The 13,213-nt window shown below is 41.7% G+C and overlaps 2 protein-coding genes and 1 long non-coding RNA gene across 3 annotated transcripts; 2 read left to right on the top strand and 1 right to left on the bottom strand.

Annotated features, from left to right (window-relative positions):
- The first annotated feature begins 6,744 nt into the window (after nucleotides 1-6,744).
- On the top strand, nucleotides 6,745-8,847 carry LOC101475711 (apolipoprotein A-I). The gene is made up of 4 exons (XM_004567036.4): nucleotides 6,745-6,842; nucleotides 7,385-7,436; nucleotides 7,549-7,693; nucleotides 7,869-8,847. The coding sequence occupies exons 2-4, from the start codon at nucleotides 7,394-7,396 to the stop codon at nucleotides 8,467-8,469; spliced, it is 789 nt and encodes a 262-aa protein (XP_004567093.1). The 5' UTR covers nucleotides 6,745-6,842; nucleotides 7,385-7,393; the 3' UTR covers nucleotides 8,470-8,847.
- A 105-nt stretch (nucleotides 8,848-8,952) lies between these two features.
- LOC101481117 (T-box transcription factor TBX1) lies at nucleotides 8,953-12,843 on the top strand. The gene is made up of 7 exons (XM_076892189.1): nucleotides 8,953-10,434; nucleotides 10,546-10,647; nucleotides 10,807-10,978; nucleotides 11,203-11,358; nucleotides 11,504-11,571; nucleotides 11,892-12,001; nucleotides 12,335-12,843. The coding sequence occupies exons 1-7, from the start codon at nucleotides 10,370-10,372 to the stop codon at nucleotides 12,493-12,495; spliced, it is 834 nt and encodes a 277-aa protein (XP_076748304.1). The 5' UTR covers nucleotides 8,953-10,369; the 3' UTR covers nucleotides 12,496-12,843.
- Nucleotides 10,892-12,486, bottom strand: LOC143422032 (uncharacterized). Its single transcript, XR_013101630.1, has 3 exons — nucleotides 12,304-12,486; nucleotides 11,847-11,962; nucleotides 10,892-10,960 (listed from the first exon to the last, which is right to left on the bottom strand). It is a non-coding gene; the product is annotated as an uncharacterized LOC143422032 (long non-coding RNA).
- Nucleotides 12,844-13,213: the final 370 nt, after the last annotated feature.

The following is a 13,213-nucleotide window of genomic DNA, read 5'->3' as shown; positions in this document are numbered from 1 at the left end:
TGGAATTTTCTACCATATCTGTGGTGAAGTTTAAAAATCTATTCTAAATCCCCCAGTTCCCTTTTTTAACATGTCCCTTTTTAGGTCGAAGGTCACAAGGCAGCAGTTGGATCTGTTGTTGGCTCTCACACACTGGATGTGAAACCCTTTCTCTGTTTTGGAAATCACATGGAAATAACAAAACTACTCTCCCCCTGCTAATGAATGACGTTCGTTAACATTAATGTCACAAAACAAAGACAATCCCCCCAAAAAAGAAATCAGGTGGCAAGAAAGAAACTCCCGACCTTTTAGCACGTCATTGTGACAACTGATTCAAAGAGCTGCTCATTGTCAAACATGTGCTAAAACTGCTTTAATGGGAGCCAGTTTATTTTTACAGCAGGGCAAGGCATGTGGCTTGCAGGCGTTATTGTAGGGGGAGTTAAGTGTGAGGATCCTGTGGCTGTGTCAAATGGCACTTTTTGTCCTCTGAGCTTCTCACTCCATCAAAGAGGCGTTGCCAAATGAAGCTTTTTTACAGATCCAGAGCCAGGATGTGATATCAGATGCTTGACACCTATCCCATTCAGCCCTTTGTTGACTGCTGTTTACAATAAAGTAGCTCCCGCAGTATTTATTTATTTTTTACACTGTTACCAAGTAACATTTGCACAGAGGATTATAGGATTGTAAGCTTCAGAAATATCCTAGCGTAATAACCTAGAGTCTTAACCACAAGAGGGCAGAGGAGGGAGAGCACACAGCAATGTCCAGACCCCTTTCTGATAAACAGCAGCTGTATTAATACACTGAAAGGACTAAATTATTCTAAATCTTTGGCTCAACACAGTGCCAATTATCTCTCAAGTTTCCAAATACTCCCTATTCTTCTTCGCTCTTTTGAGTTTATGGCTTCAGTCATCCTGCTCTTAAGCCACCCATCGCATTAGTAAGAAAAACACGGTCACCTCTCTAATGACATGTGTTCAGCAATACATATTACGCAACAAACTCCCAGAGTATTGAGAAAAAATGCCCGGGTTCAGGGGAAATGGCTTTTCTTCCCCAGCGTTTGTTTGCTTTGTCTTTGGTGTGGGTGGTTTGGTTCTAGCGTCAGGGTGAATAACCTCCATATCTTGGGCAATGGCAGCTAGAGGACCACAAACTGGCCTTGAAACTTCGATGATCACCTCAACACCCACGCACATGTGCACTTCTTATGTGAGGCTGCGATGCCATGTAGGTATTGAAAAATAAAAAATAAAAAAGCAATGACAGTCGAGTGCATGTACACCAGGTAAGCGGAGCCAGTAAAAGTCGAGACGTCCAGATCATCACCAAACTCTTTGCTTTCACTTTTCCATGAATTTAAAGAGCCACATGTTCCTTTTCTGCTGAAAGGTCCTAATTGTGTACTAATTATCTATGAGCAGCAAATAACTGCAGCGCCTCATAAACAGGGGAGATAATGTTCCCTATCAGAACGGCTGGCATGGGAGATGCCCTGGTGTGTCCTCGTTATTCTCTGATTACATGAGCATTTGTCAAGCGAAAGAGTCTGTGTGTGTAGAGACTTACAGTTGAATCAGAGTTCTCAACTGTATATCACCATGGCTGCACTTCTCAGGTTATTCGAGTTCACGGCAGATTTTCTGCTGTACAGCATCGCCCTGTCAAGCTGTACAGCCCACAGGGCGATGCAACCTACAGTGACACTCTCCATGCAGGGCTCTGGGCCAAATATCTGTATTAAAACCAAAGGGGCCTCAGCAGCTGTGACATTGCAAAACTACCTACGGACAATTAAACAGACGTGCGTATGGCCGACCTGAAGCGGCGTGTATGTGTTTGACAAAGCCAGTGAGTGCGCCGCACTGTTGCTTACAGCTGAGATAACCTCCCCTGCTGATCAGAGAGCAGTGCTCCATCATGGAGGCAGCTGGAACAGTGACGTGACCTTTGAACCTCAGCCAGTGCCTGATCAGACGGTGGGTTTGAATGATGAAATATTTATCAACGTCCTCTGAAGAAATGAGGCATACATTAAAACTGACTTGAAAACTAACTTCTTCTTTTTTTTGCCCCAAATATCTACGTCTCATAGGGAAATCAGAATAACTCACCTACTATATCCCCTCAAACGCTTGTCAAAATGATGATGACGACAAAGACAGGAGCATAATATCAGAACTTTCTGTTTGCATAAGAGTTCACTTATATATGCCTCGTTCGTGGAAATCTCAGCAGAGGATTGAAAATCAGCTTGTTTTGGAACTCATATGCAGATAATGAATGTTCAAATTATGTTTATTAAGCATGTATATTGTCTGACAGTGCTTTTAATAAGCTATAATGAGCTCATTTGAGCTTGGTTTTAACATTATTCTTACTCCATCAGAAGAGTTCAGTGTTGCTACACAATCTGCAACCTCAGCAGCTGAGTCACCAGCGAGGAGTCCTGAGGTCCTATTGATATCAGTTATGACAGCAGTAATGTAGACGGACTGCTCGGTGTGGATGCTGAATCAACGTCGTGCGACGCAAGCAGTCTCAAAGGTTATTCTTCCAGATAAGAGTCATTCCTCTGATGAGATTCCTGCTCAGCAGCTCTGAGCAGCTGATATCCAGAACATTCTAATCTTATGGTTCAGGGCAAAAGCCCACAAGATCACTGCAAAGTGACAAGACAGTCCAAGTACTATATTTATCCAGTTTTTATGGTAGAATTATTTTAATTGCGAGAGACAGAATATCAGCCAAAAATCTAGAAAGAACACTTTACGTAAAAAGTTATACATGTATATGCCTCTGAAATTAAATAAGTAATTGATCTCCACGTAAAGCATGGCTCAGTAATTGGCAGAAAAACCCTTGCACACGTCTCAAGACAGATTTTGGTCCATTTCTCTTTACAGAAACTCTCTAAATCCTTTATGTTTCTTAGCTGCTGCTTAGTAATTCAAAACTTCAGCTCCCACCATAGATTTTCTATAGGACTGAAGTCTAGAGACTGGCTAAGCCACTCCGTGACTTTAATATGCTTCTTCTTTAGTCACTCCTTTGTTGTCTTGGTGGTACGTTTCGGTCATCCATTACCCATCTTCAGTGTTCTGGCTGATTAAAGTCATCTAAGATTTTAATGGTCAATGACCCCCCAGTGAGGTAAAGTCATCCTACACTCTTAGCAGAAAAACACATAATGTTTCCACTGCCGTGCTTGACTGTGGGAATGATGCAGAGAATGGTGTTCTCTGCATCATACTCAGCATTTCTCTCCCTCCAAACACAGAAGTGATGCCACACAACTTGATCTTGGTTTCATCTGACCACAGCACTTTCTCCAAGGCCTTCTCTGAATCATTTAGATGTTCACTGGCAAACTTAAGACAGACATCTACATGTGTTTTCTTGAGTGGGGTAAACAATGTGGGTGCTGTAAGATTTCAGTTCATCACAGCGTAGTGTATTAAAAATGGTATTCTTGGTGACTGTGGTTCCAACAGCCAGATCACTAACAAACATTACAATAAAACTTACTAAAAAAAAAAAGTTTGTTCACTTCATTGTAAATGAGCAAACTTAAAATTTAGCAGGCGTTAAAATAATTAAGGGCATAGAGATAAGACAGGAAAGCCAGGAGGAGGGGAAGAAAAAGAGTAAAAGGGCAGGTTTGAACCCAAACATTTTCATTAGTCTGACAGCATATGGTCACCAAATCAACCCAGTGACCTAACGTGGCAACCAGTTCTGCCTTTTAATGTGGCTGGTGTATCAAGTGGGAGCCTGCACCAAACGATTATTTTCACTGAGGACTTTTTTTGTCAGAAAGTCATTGAAAGTCCATCTCACAGCTTCAGAGCTCAAGGCAGTATCGCCAGATTGCATATATTCCAAATATGTAGGATATATGCAATGACAATAAAGGGCTATTCTATTCTATTCTATTCTATTCTATAGCCTGAGTAAAGCAGTAATTTGTGACATTGCAGTGGCATAAAATACTTGGCTTTATAAATGGAAAACAACTTACCGATGTAATCTGGCACTGGTGCAGTGTTTTTATAATTAATGCATTCCAGGCTTCCATCAAGATGTTTACCAGTGATTTGTGTTTCACCTTGACTGCTGGCATTTGTTAATTGGTGTCAGACAAATGGCAGGTGGTGATTAAAAAAGAAGAAGCTGTGAACGTGGTAGACGTGGGTGACTCCTCACCGAGTCACCAGGCTCAGCTTGACTCCTTGCATACTTCAAGACACGGGGGTAGAAAAAAGACACCAAGGTGTCAAAGAATGAACAGCAAAGACAAATGAAAGTGGGGAGAAAAAACATTTAGACTTTTAAATGAATAGAACTGCTGCTAATTGTGAAAATACACCAAAACTAATCTGGAATTTTGTTCAGGCAGAAAACTCAAACACAATGTCACAAACTACACTGAGCTTCACATCAGGCCATGTGCAAACACTTTTTTCTACTACTGTACATATCAAGTCAACATTTGATTACTTGAATCCTCTATATTTCTACCTCTACGTGTGTGCAGAGCTGTGGAGGAAAAGTTGATGTTTCCAGTTTTTAAAAATCATTTTAAATCCTTAATATTTTTTAAGACTTTATGAAACAAGGAATGATTCTGACATGAAAGTCTAGAGTCAAAGCCTTCTACTGTCTTCATTTTGCAGACTTTATAATACTCTTCCATTAGGTAAATTCTTTGGGTAGTATCCTGCAACATGTTGCTTGCTCTTATGTTGCAATCACACAGAGATTGCATTCAAAGAAACGTTCATTGATTACATAGGCTTCTGGAACTTTTATTGTGCAACACTGCACCTAACAACCCAGCAATACACAAGTTTTAAATCTGCAGATATGGCCCAGAGTATAATTCAGTTAAATTGTATTCCTTTTTTATATATAGTGCCACATCACAGCAATAGTGACCTATTGGTGTGTCGTATGCCTCATGAGCAAACACTTGGTGACAGTGGGAGGGAAAAACTCCCTTTTAACAGGAAGAAACCTCAAGCAGGACGAGGCTCAGGAAGGTGCAGCCATCTGCTGGTTGGGGATTAGGGGAGGAAAATAGGACAAAACACACACTGAGCCAGAGATTAAAATTGAAATGAATCACTATGAATGAATGCAGTAGTCATGTATAAACACATAAAGAGCGAAGAAAAGGGGAGTGAAGAAGAAACGCTCAGTACATCCATGAAAGCCCCGAGCAGCCTAGGCTTATCATAATGTAACTAAGGGAGGATTCAGAGTCACCTGATCCAGCCCTAAGTATATGCTTCATCAAAGATGAATGTTTTAAGCCTAATCTTAAAAGTAGAGATGGTGTCTGTCTCCTGAACGCAAACTGGGAGCTGGTTCCACAGAAGAGAGGCCTGAAAGCTGAAGACTCTGCCTCCCATTCTACTTTTAAATATGCTAGGACCAAGTAAACCTGCAGTCTGAGAGCAGAGAGCTCTATTAGGATGATATTGTACTATGAGGTTTTTAAGATGTAAAGGCCATAAAAAGGGCATTATTGATGTTCACTAGTGCTTGAATGAAATTCTTCAAATTGACTCTACATGTCTCTCTATGACTTTCCTCAGGTACAGAAACCATCTCAATATTCAGATTTCAGCACATGAGCGATGAGGGGCTACTAAAATACAACTGAAATATAAAAATTATGCTCCCATCTCTTTTGACAGCAACTTCTTTTCAAATAAAAACGAAAGATATGAAAGTACTCCCAGTAGACATATTCATGCACAGACTTAGAGACAAATCTTTGCACTATGTTCATTCCTATTCCCAAAATCACATGAAGCTACAGTGACAAAGTCCACCGGGGATAGGACAACAAACAACAGCATAGCAAACATCACTCTTTGACCTTATTAGTCATCATCGCAAACACACCAGTGAGAGAATTTGTTATCTAAAATGAGTCTACATTTTTTTAGGTTGCATGTTATGTGGCATTGCTTGTGCGTGAACGCGTGTGTATAGTTGCCGCCTGTGATTTAATGACTTTAGATTTAATATGACTGCATTTCTGAGCTGATTGCATCAAGTCACTGTCTTCTGTTTACTCGTGTCTGTTTACCCTGGCAGCTTTTTTAGAAAGGAGTTGGACTGTGAAGGATGTGGCTTTCCCCATTACAGAACCTGGTGTGAACTGAATGTGAAAAATGTAGAAAAATACAAGAGACTGCTGGGAAATGTGTTTACCCAGGTAATATTTTCAACCCTTGTCCTCATTTTCACCCCCCTCCCACCTTCCCACCAGCCCAATCAAGCTCTCCTCTCGTGTCACCCTTTACACCCATAATAATATTCGCACTTCCTTTCTAATTTCACAATCTTCCTGGCTCAGTCTTCACACTGAACTGGCATTTTTACTTTGTTCTTGTCAGCCTTTCATGTTTTTCTGCAACAATTTGGTCACAAGACAAATGCGAAAAAGTCCTCGTGAAGCAGAAAAAGGTGCTGACAGATGTCCCAGAAGAAGCAGACGGAGTTTTTTTTTTTTTTTAAAAGAGAGAAAGAAAAAACTGGTAAACGGGGAGGACTGATTCACCGATACGCATATGATACTGATAATGTATATTTGTGTGTTAATGGTGTGCGTCGATGCGTGTGTGCAGACTGATCTCCTCCCACTAGATGACCATTGAACTGTCACCCCAGTCCTCCTGCTGATGGAGATAACAGGGGGCTGAGGTCCACCTCCACGGAGACACACAGACCTCACACCTCCACCCTCCCCCTTCTCCACATGGACTCGTCCCCCACCAAGGGACTATAAAAAGTCTGCCCCCGCTGAAGTTGTTCAGTCTCGTCCAGAACTCCACCAGGTAAGAGAAGCAACTTTGCGGTACTCGCAGAACAGAATTGGAAGCCGGAGAGGACTAAGTGTAGGGGAACTTTTTGTTAGAACTAAGTTGATAAACAAAGGGAAAAAAAAGAAATTGCTGGAAGTAAAATTCTTAATTCTGACTTTTTGTATTTTTTATTTTATTAGATATAACTTTGGGATTGTTCTCTTTAGCCTGAGGTAATTTTGCAGCAGTGCTTCTCCACCAAGAGCGTCTCCTGCTAATTCTATGACCGTGTTTTACAGCAAAAGCTGAAACAGGATTATGTAGCAGCTTAGGTCTGATCTCCTTAATCATCCTCTGTAATCTACTCAGATTACAAGTTCCTTTAATAGCTTGCTATACATTTAGTGCAAACTCATTCAGGCTAATTCAGCAATGTGCTGGGCTGTTAAGACATTCTTACTTCTAAGACTACTGAGTCTGCTTTAGGCACAGGATTCAAGCTCTGTTGGATTAATGAATTCCCACTATTCAGTTGGATGTTCCTTTCCTAATCATTAACTGCTTTTCTGCTCTAGACCATCACCATGAAATTTGTGGCTCTAGCTCTCACTCTTCTCCTGGCTGTCGGTGAGTACTGAACGCACCCTTTCCAACCTGAGGGAAATCATTTAAAATGCAGGTGGAACTTTAGCAGGTCCACTTTACCCTTTAAAAGTTTTTCCCTCTTCGCTTGCCAAAGGCTCTCAGGCTGCCTCCCTGCAGGCTGATGCACCTTCCCAGCTGGACCAAATCCGGTCCGCTGTGGATGTCTACCTGACTCAGGCGAAGGACGGTGCCATCAAAGCCCTGGACCAGCTTGATGACACTCCATACCAAGAGCTCAAGTAAAGATTCTCATTCTTGTCCATCAGCCGCACTTTTTTGTAATTGGTCCATGCATTGCCAGGGGTTCGTTTAACTTCCTGCCTTAGTCAGTTTTTACACTTTGCAGTCGACATTTGGTGTGTACACTTAGCTTAACTAAAATGGCTTTGCTTTCCTATCTCTGTTCTCTCTCAGGACCACCCTGGCTCAGCGCCTGGAGGGCCTGCACACTCAGATCAAGACTCTGCAGGCTTCCGTTTCTCCTGTGACCGACAGCGTCTTTACCACAGTCTCTGAAGCCACTGCTGACTTACGTAACAGCATTGTGACTGATATTGAGGCCCTGAGAGTCGAGCTGGAACCCAAACGTGCTCAACTGAGGGAAGTCATTGAGAGACACATGGCGGAATACCGCAGCCAGCTCGAGCCCATGGTCAGAGAGTACCATGCCAAGCACACAGCTGAAATGGAAGAAATGAAGACAAAGCTGGAGCCCATTATGACTGAGCTGCGTGAGAAGATTCGCACCAATGTGGAAGAGACCAAGGCTGCGTTGACACCCATTGTAGAGAGTATTCGTGCCAGGGTTGCTACACACGTGGAACAAGCAAGGGAAAAGTTGGCTCCCTATGTTGAAGAATACAAGGAGCAGCTGAGGCAGGCCTACGACCATGCACAAAACGTCAAAACTGAAGACCTTACTGCCCTGAAGGAGAAGATTCATCCTCTGACCGAAGACATCAAGGCAAAGCTCCAGCAAATCTTTGCAATCGTTTCCGAAACCTTCAAGAGCTAAATCCTCCCTACCCTGTTCCTATAACTAACCTCCCTTTCCTATCATGTCTAGATCCATTCCAAATTTCTCTCGATTCCTTCTTTCTTCACAAACAGACCACTTCCCTAAAATTTAGCCTTGCTGATGAATTAAACGGCAGGACTCTCTCTTCCCCAGCTTACTTCATGCATACATGATCAAGCACAAGCTCCCAAACACACAGACGTGTAGATACTCAGCACATAATTGCTCTATTCTTCACATTCTGTGCCCAACTTTTTGTGTAGCAATCATATGTGAATTATTGCACGTGCTCAAACTCCTGTGTAATGACGCTTGTCTGACGAAAAGTGTGCCTTGATGAATTACAGCTCAATAAACATCTGACTGTTTATACTACTCTGAAATGATTTTTTTCTCCTATATGATATGTAAAACTTTTCCTCATCCTAGAATTCCCCAACAGTAGCATTGAACATCTACGCCTTTTTTAGGGTTATCAATGCTCATATTCAGATTCATTAGAGTGTTTAAGACCTCAGTGAACCCCTAAGGTTATGTCACACAGACACACACAGCATTTTAAGAGGTCATCATTGATTAGAAAGGTCTGCTAGAGAAGAATATTAATACAATCAGTTGTACTTAGGAATGGTGTACGATAGCACATGAGACATTTCTGTTTGTGAACACCAAAAGCCGTGATTAATGACTTGATCACACAGTGACCGGTCTATTGACAACTTATGTCTTGTGCTTTATTGGAGAAAAGCATTCTTTCTGCTGTGTGCTGCTACCCTCCAGGCTGGATCCCTTCAACACTGTCCCATTGAGCTACACACACACACACACACACACACACACACACACACACACACACACACACACACACACACACACACACACACACACACACACATACACGCATAGAGTTCTTATATGAACAGTAGTTGTCTGGTCATCATGCAACCCAAGATGATTTGCACAACAACACTGTGAGATGAACTTTCTCCAAAATCTAAAAAAAACAACAACAACATTCATCAGTGGATCCTTGACAAGAGATGATGTTTAAACATGCCAGAGTCTTGCTTCTAACCAGCCTCAGAAATGTATACCTTGGTCAGTGTTAAGGAGTAACCGGTTCGTTAATTAGTAAGGTGTTGAAAATCTGCTCCCAGAAAATACTCTGAATAATAAAAAGCAGCTCGATGATGTCCTCATCTGTCTGCACCCTGTAACACTGGACCGATTAGGGTGTTATTAATGTGCTAAAGGTTGGTTAGGACGAGCTTCACTTATTGCTCCAGGCCATAAGAAACAATAGGTAATAGAGCAGAGAGTTCTACATGTGTGTGTGCACGCGCACATTTTTGCCTTAACTGTTCTCAGGGCGGCAAGTGAGTGCATCTGTGATTAGTGTGTGTCAATGGCACCGTGAATATTGTAATGGATGAGTCCACCATGGAAGTCCCCAGTGAGAGCCTCATGGTGTATAAAACCAGCTTGTTTCTCACTGCAACCAGACACTCCACAGACCTGGATGTACATCTACTGCAGCACCTGAAAACTGGAATACAAATTGTTCTTTTCAGTCCCATGTTGCTTTGCAAAACTGTGGGTGAATGTGTTGACTAGATCTGGATGAAAAGACTGGAAAAAACAAAATAGCACCTCCATCTATGTTATCAGTAAGAGGTGTTGAAATTATGAATGGTAAGTGTTTCGCACTCCAAGTTATCGCATCAAAGCTCATGGGCAGAATCTGTTCCAACAAATATGAACAGAATTGTATTCTCTCTTCTCCTCAGGTCTTCAGCTGTCTCAGAGCTGCGATCTGTCTCTACCCTGCTGCGCAGACGAAGGGTCACTGTCGAGCACAAAGTGCCCCCAGATCAGTGGGGTCAGAGTTCAGCTGGAGATGCAGGCACTTTGGCAGCAGTTTGACCAGCTGGGCACAGAGATGATTGTTACCAAAGCAGGAAGGTGATGAGAATCCTCACATTTATGCATACTCCTACTAAACATCATATCTTGTATGTTTCCTATTTGTCTTCCTGCACTACCTCTCACTAGAATCTGTTTGTTAACTTGCAGGCGGATGTTTCCGACATTCCAGGTACGGATCTCTGGGATGGATCCCTCTGCCGAATATGTTCTTCTCATGGATTTTATCCCTGTCGACAGCAAAAGATACAGGTCAGAAACACAACCTGCATAACTGTGTTTAGTGTATTTGTGATGTTTAACAGTTGTGTTATTTGCACGAATACAATTCTGCAAGCATCAATGCTCTGTAAGTCCTGCTTTGAACATTTTACACTTTTGTGTGTGTGTGTGTGTGTGTGTGTGTGTCAGATATGCATTCCACAGCTCATCCTGGTTAGTGGCGGGAAGAGCAGATGTCGCAGCCCCAAGCAGGATGCATTTCCACCCAGACTCACCTGCCCGTGGAGCCCAGTGGATGAAGCAGACTGTGTCCTTTGACAGCCTAAAGCTCACCAACAACCTGCTGGATGACAACGGACATGTTAGTGAATGTCTTAAATGAGGGGCTATGATGCTAAACGGGCTTTTTCGCACAGAACATTAACTGAGGAGCTGTAGTAAGGATTATTTTGAATTGTGAATCATGCAAAGCTTCGCTAAAAGATTCCAATGGAGCAGACTTTGAAGGCCAGAAAAAGAGATCATAGCAGTGTGCAACAATAAGTACTAAGCTATTTGTGTTTTCTCATGTCCCCCCACTTCCAGATGATACTGAACTCCATGCATCGCTATCAACCGCGCTTCCATGTGGTGTATGTAGATCCAACGCCGAACAGCCACTTGAATGCATACAAGAACTTCTGCTCTTTCTCGTTCCCTGAGACACGCTTCATGGCTGTAACTGCTTATCAAAACCACAGGGTACGGAACTGAGTGAACCAAGATGCAAGCTAAAAAAAAATTATGACATTACAATGTTTTTATCTGTTTGATTTTTGATTTTTTTTTTGTGTGCATTAAGCGATTCTTTGCTTTTCATGCCATTTATTTTAACCTCTCCTCTTAGATCACTCAGTTAAAAATTGCAAGCAACCCATTTGCTAAGGGCTTCAGGACTACAGACCCCCAGGCTTGGTGAGTGTCACACTTTCCCTGCACTTCACCTAATTTAATAAACATATCTGTCCCTAGACCATAGACCAGAAGAAATCACGACATGATGACACTGTTTCTTTATCACTTTTATCACCCGTTAAATAGTGATAAGGCGAAAGTCTTGATGATAGCTAATCTCTGACCTTTGTATACAAAGAACTGACGTTCATAGATGACAGGTTATACATGTCCGGGATGAACACCTTTGCCTGCCATGTATTTAATTTGTGTGTGAGGTTAAGGTGAACACTTACCTCTCCTCTTTCTCACTATGGTTTCTTGTGTGTGTTTGTATGTAGGGCGGGTAATCCCAGTCCTCTAGCAGTGTGGTGTCCAGCAGAGGGCAGAGCAGAATCTCAAATCGACAAATCTGGAGAACAAATAAACTGTGACTCAAAGACCTCAACCAGTCAGTATCTTTTGCATTTTTTTAAAACAGTGTTATATGTGGTTAAAGTCTTTTTAGCTCATGGAATAAAGAAATTTTAACTAGTAGATACCTGTTTGAATTCAACCTACTTAATGAAACTGTACGGAGAAGGATTATTTAAGGAAAAGACTGTAAAAACGCAGCCTGTTTGGTGCTTTATTTGCCCACCAGTCCTGCAGTGTTTTAAAACTGGATAAGAACAACCACATTATTTAAATAAGCTTTTGGCAAATGATTTATATTTATTAGACAGCAGATTTGGTCTAAATGTTCTTCAGTACCTTTCTAAAGATTTTTCTTCTCCATCTTCAGGGCAGGAGGGCCTGGACCCGCTGATGATGGAGCAGTGTGAACTGTTTCATCACAGTAAAGACTCCATGGGAGGCACGGAGAGGAAAGGTGGGAGCAGTTTTTTAGCACCTGCCTCCTGCCTCCATCTCCCCTCTTTCTGGGACCGTGCAGGGTCATCATGAGACCACCAATCTGTCAAGGTTCAAAAGAAGTGTTTTAAATGAAAAAGGACCCTCCTGTTATATAATATTATGTGATAACTTCACACTGTGTTCATTGTCATTTTTAGTAACTATTTTACAAAATAATGCCTAATGGATACTTATAATCATTAATTGTAATTATTATTAAGTGTAACATAAAATCCAATGTCTACATGAATTATGACAAACACTGTGAATAATACCATTCAAGCACTTCAAGGACATAGTAGGGTCTAGTGTTAACGCCGCAGTTATACAGTTATAGTGTTGTTATCTATGCAGTTATAGTTCGTCTCCATAGCAATATTTATAAAATCGTGTGCAACGTTTGTAATGCATCTGTTTGTTGTCTGAGATAATAAAACAGCACCCTGAAGTTTTGTATGAATGTTTGGTGTGTTTCTGATATTGGAACTGATGACTCGTGATTTGCAAGGGAGTACTGGTGAAAACTACATTCCCCAGGATGCAATGTTTCTTAGGGACAGTTTCCAAACAACCTGCGAGACCTACAATACCGCGGCTTCAGAATAAAAGACGATATGAAAGCATTACAGGCTATACAGAAAGAAATGTCGAGGAAACAAGAGCGATTTAATTTAAATGGAACCAAGTGTAACCTTTTCTGTTGTAAAACTGAAAACTAAGGAATTATAAAGAAAGTACTGTAAACCAGGCAGTTCCTTTTAAACAACCT

This window comes from Maylandia zebra, linkage group LG14, assembly GCF_041146795.1.
Source record: "Maylandia zebra isolate NMK-2024a linkage group LG14, Mzebra_GT3a, whole genome shotgun sequence".
NCBI classification, from domain to species: Eukaryota; Metazoa; Chordata; class Actinopteri; order Cichliformes; family Cichlidae; genus Maylandia; species Maylandia zebra.
The sequence above is the reverse complement of the archived record's forward strand: the minus strand, read 5'-3'. Positions and strand labels throughout refer to the sequence as shown.

What these genes read in the sequence shown, in the direction of transcription:
- LOC101475711 (XM_004567036.4), top strand. Translation starts at nt 7,394, where the DNA reads ATGAAATTTGTGGCTCTAGCTCTCACTCTTCTCCTGGCTGTCG. An exon ending in CACTCTTCTCCTGGCTGTCG is followed by an intron (nt 7,437 to 7,548) that starts GTGAGTACTGAA and finishes CGCTTGCCAAAG; the next exon opens with GCTCTCAGGCTGCCTCCCTG. An exon ending in ACTCCATACCAAGAGCTCAA is followed by an intron (nt 7,694 to 7,868) that starts GTAAAGATTCTC and finishes GTTCTCTCTCAG; the next exon opens with GACCACCCTGGCTCAGCGCC.
- LOC101481117 (XM_076892189.1), top strand. Translation starts at nt 10,370, where the DNA reads ATGCAGGCACTTTGGCAGCAGTTTGACCAGCTGGGCACAGAGATGATT. An exon ending in ACTACAGACCCCCAGGCTTG is followed by an intron (nt 11,572 to 11,891) that starts GTGAGTGTCACA and finishes GTTTGTATGTAG; the next exon opens with GGCGGGTAATCCCAGTCCTC. An exon ending in TGACTCAAAGACCTCAACCA is followed by an intron (nt 12,002 to 12,334) that starts GTCAGTATCTTT and finishes CTCCATCTTCAG; the next exon opens with GGCAGGAGGGCCTGGACCCG.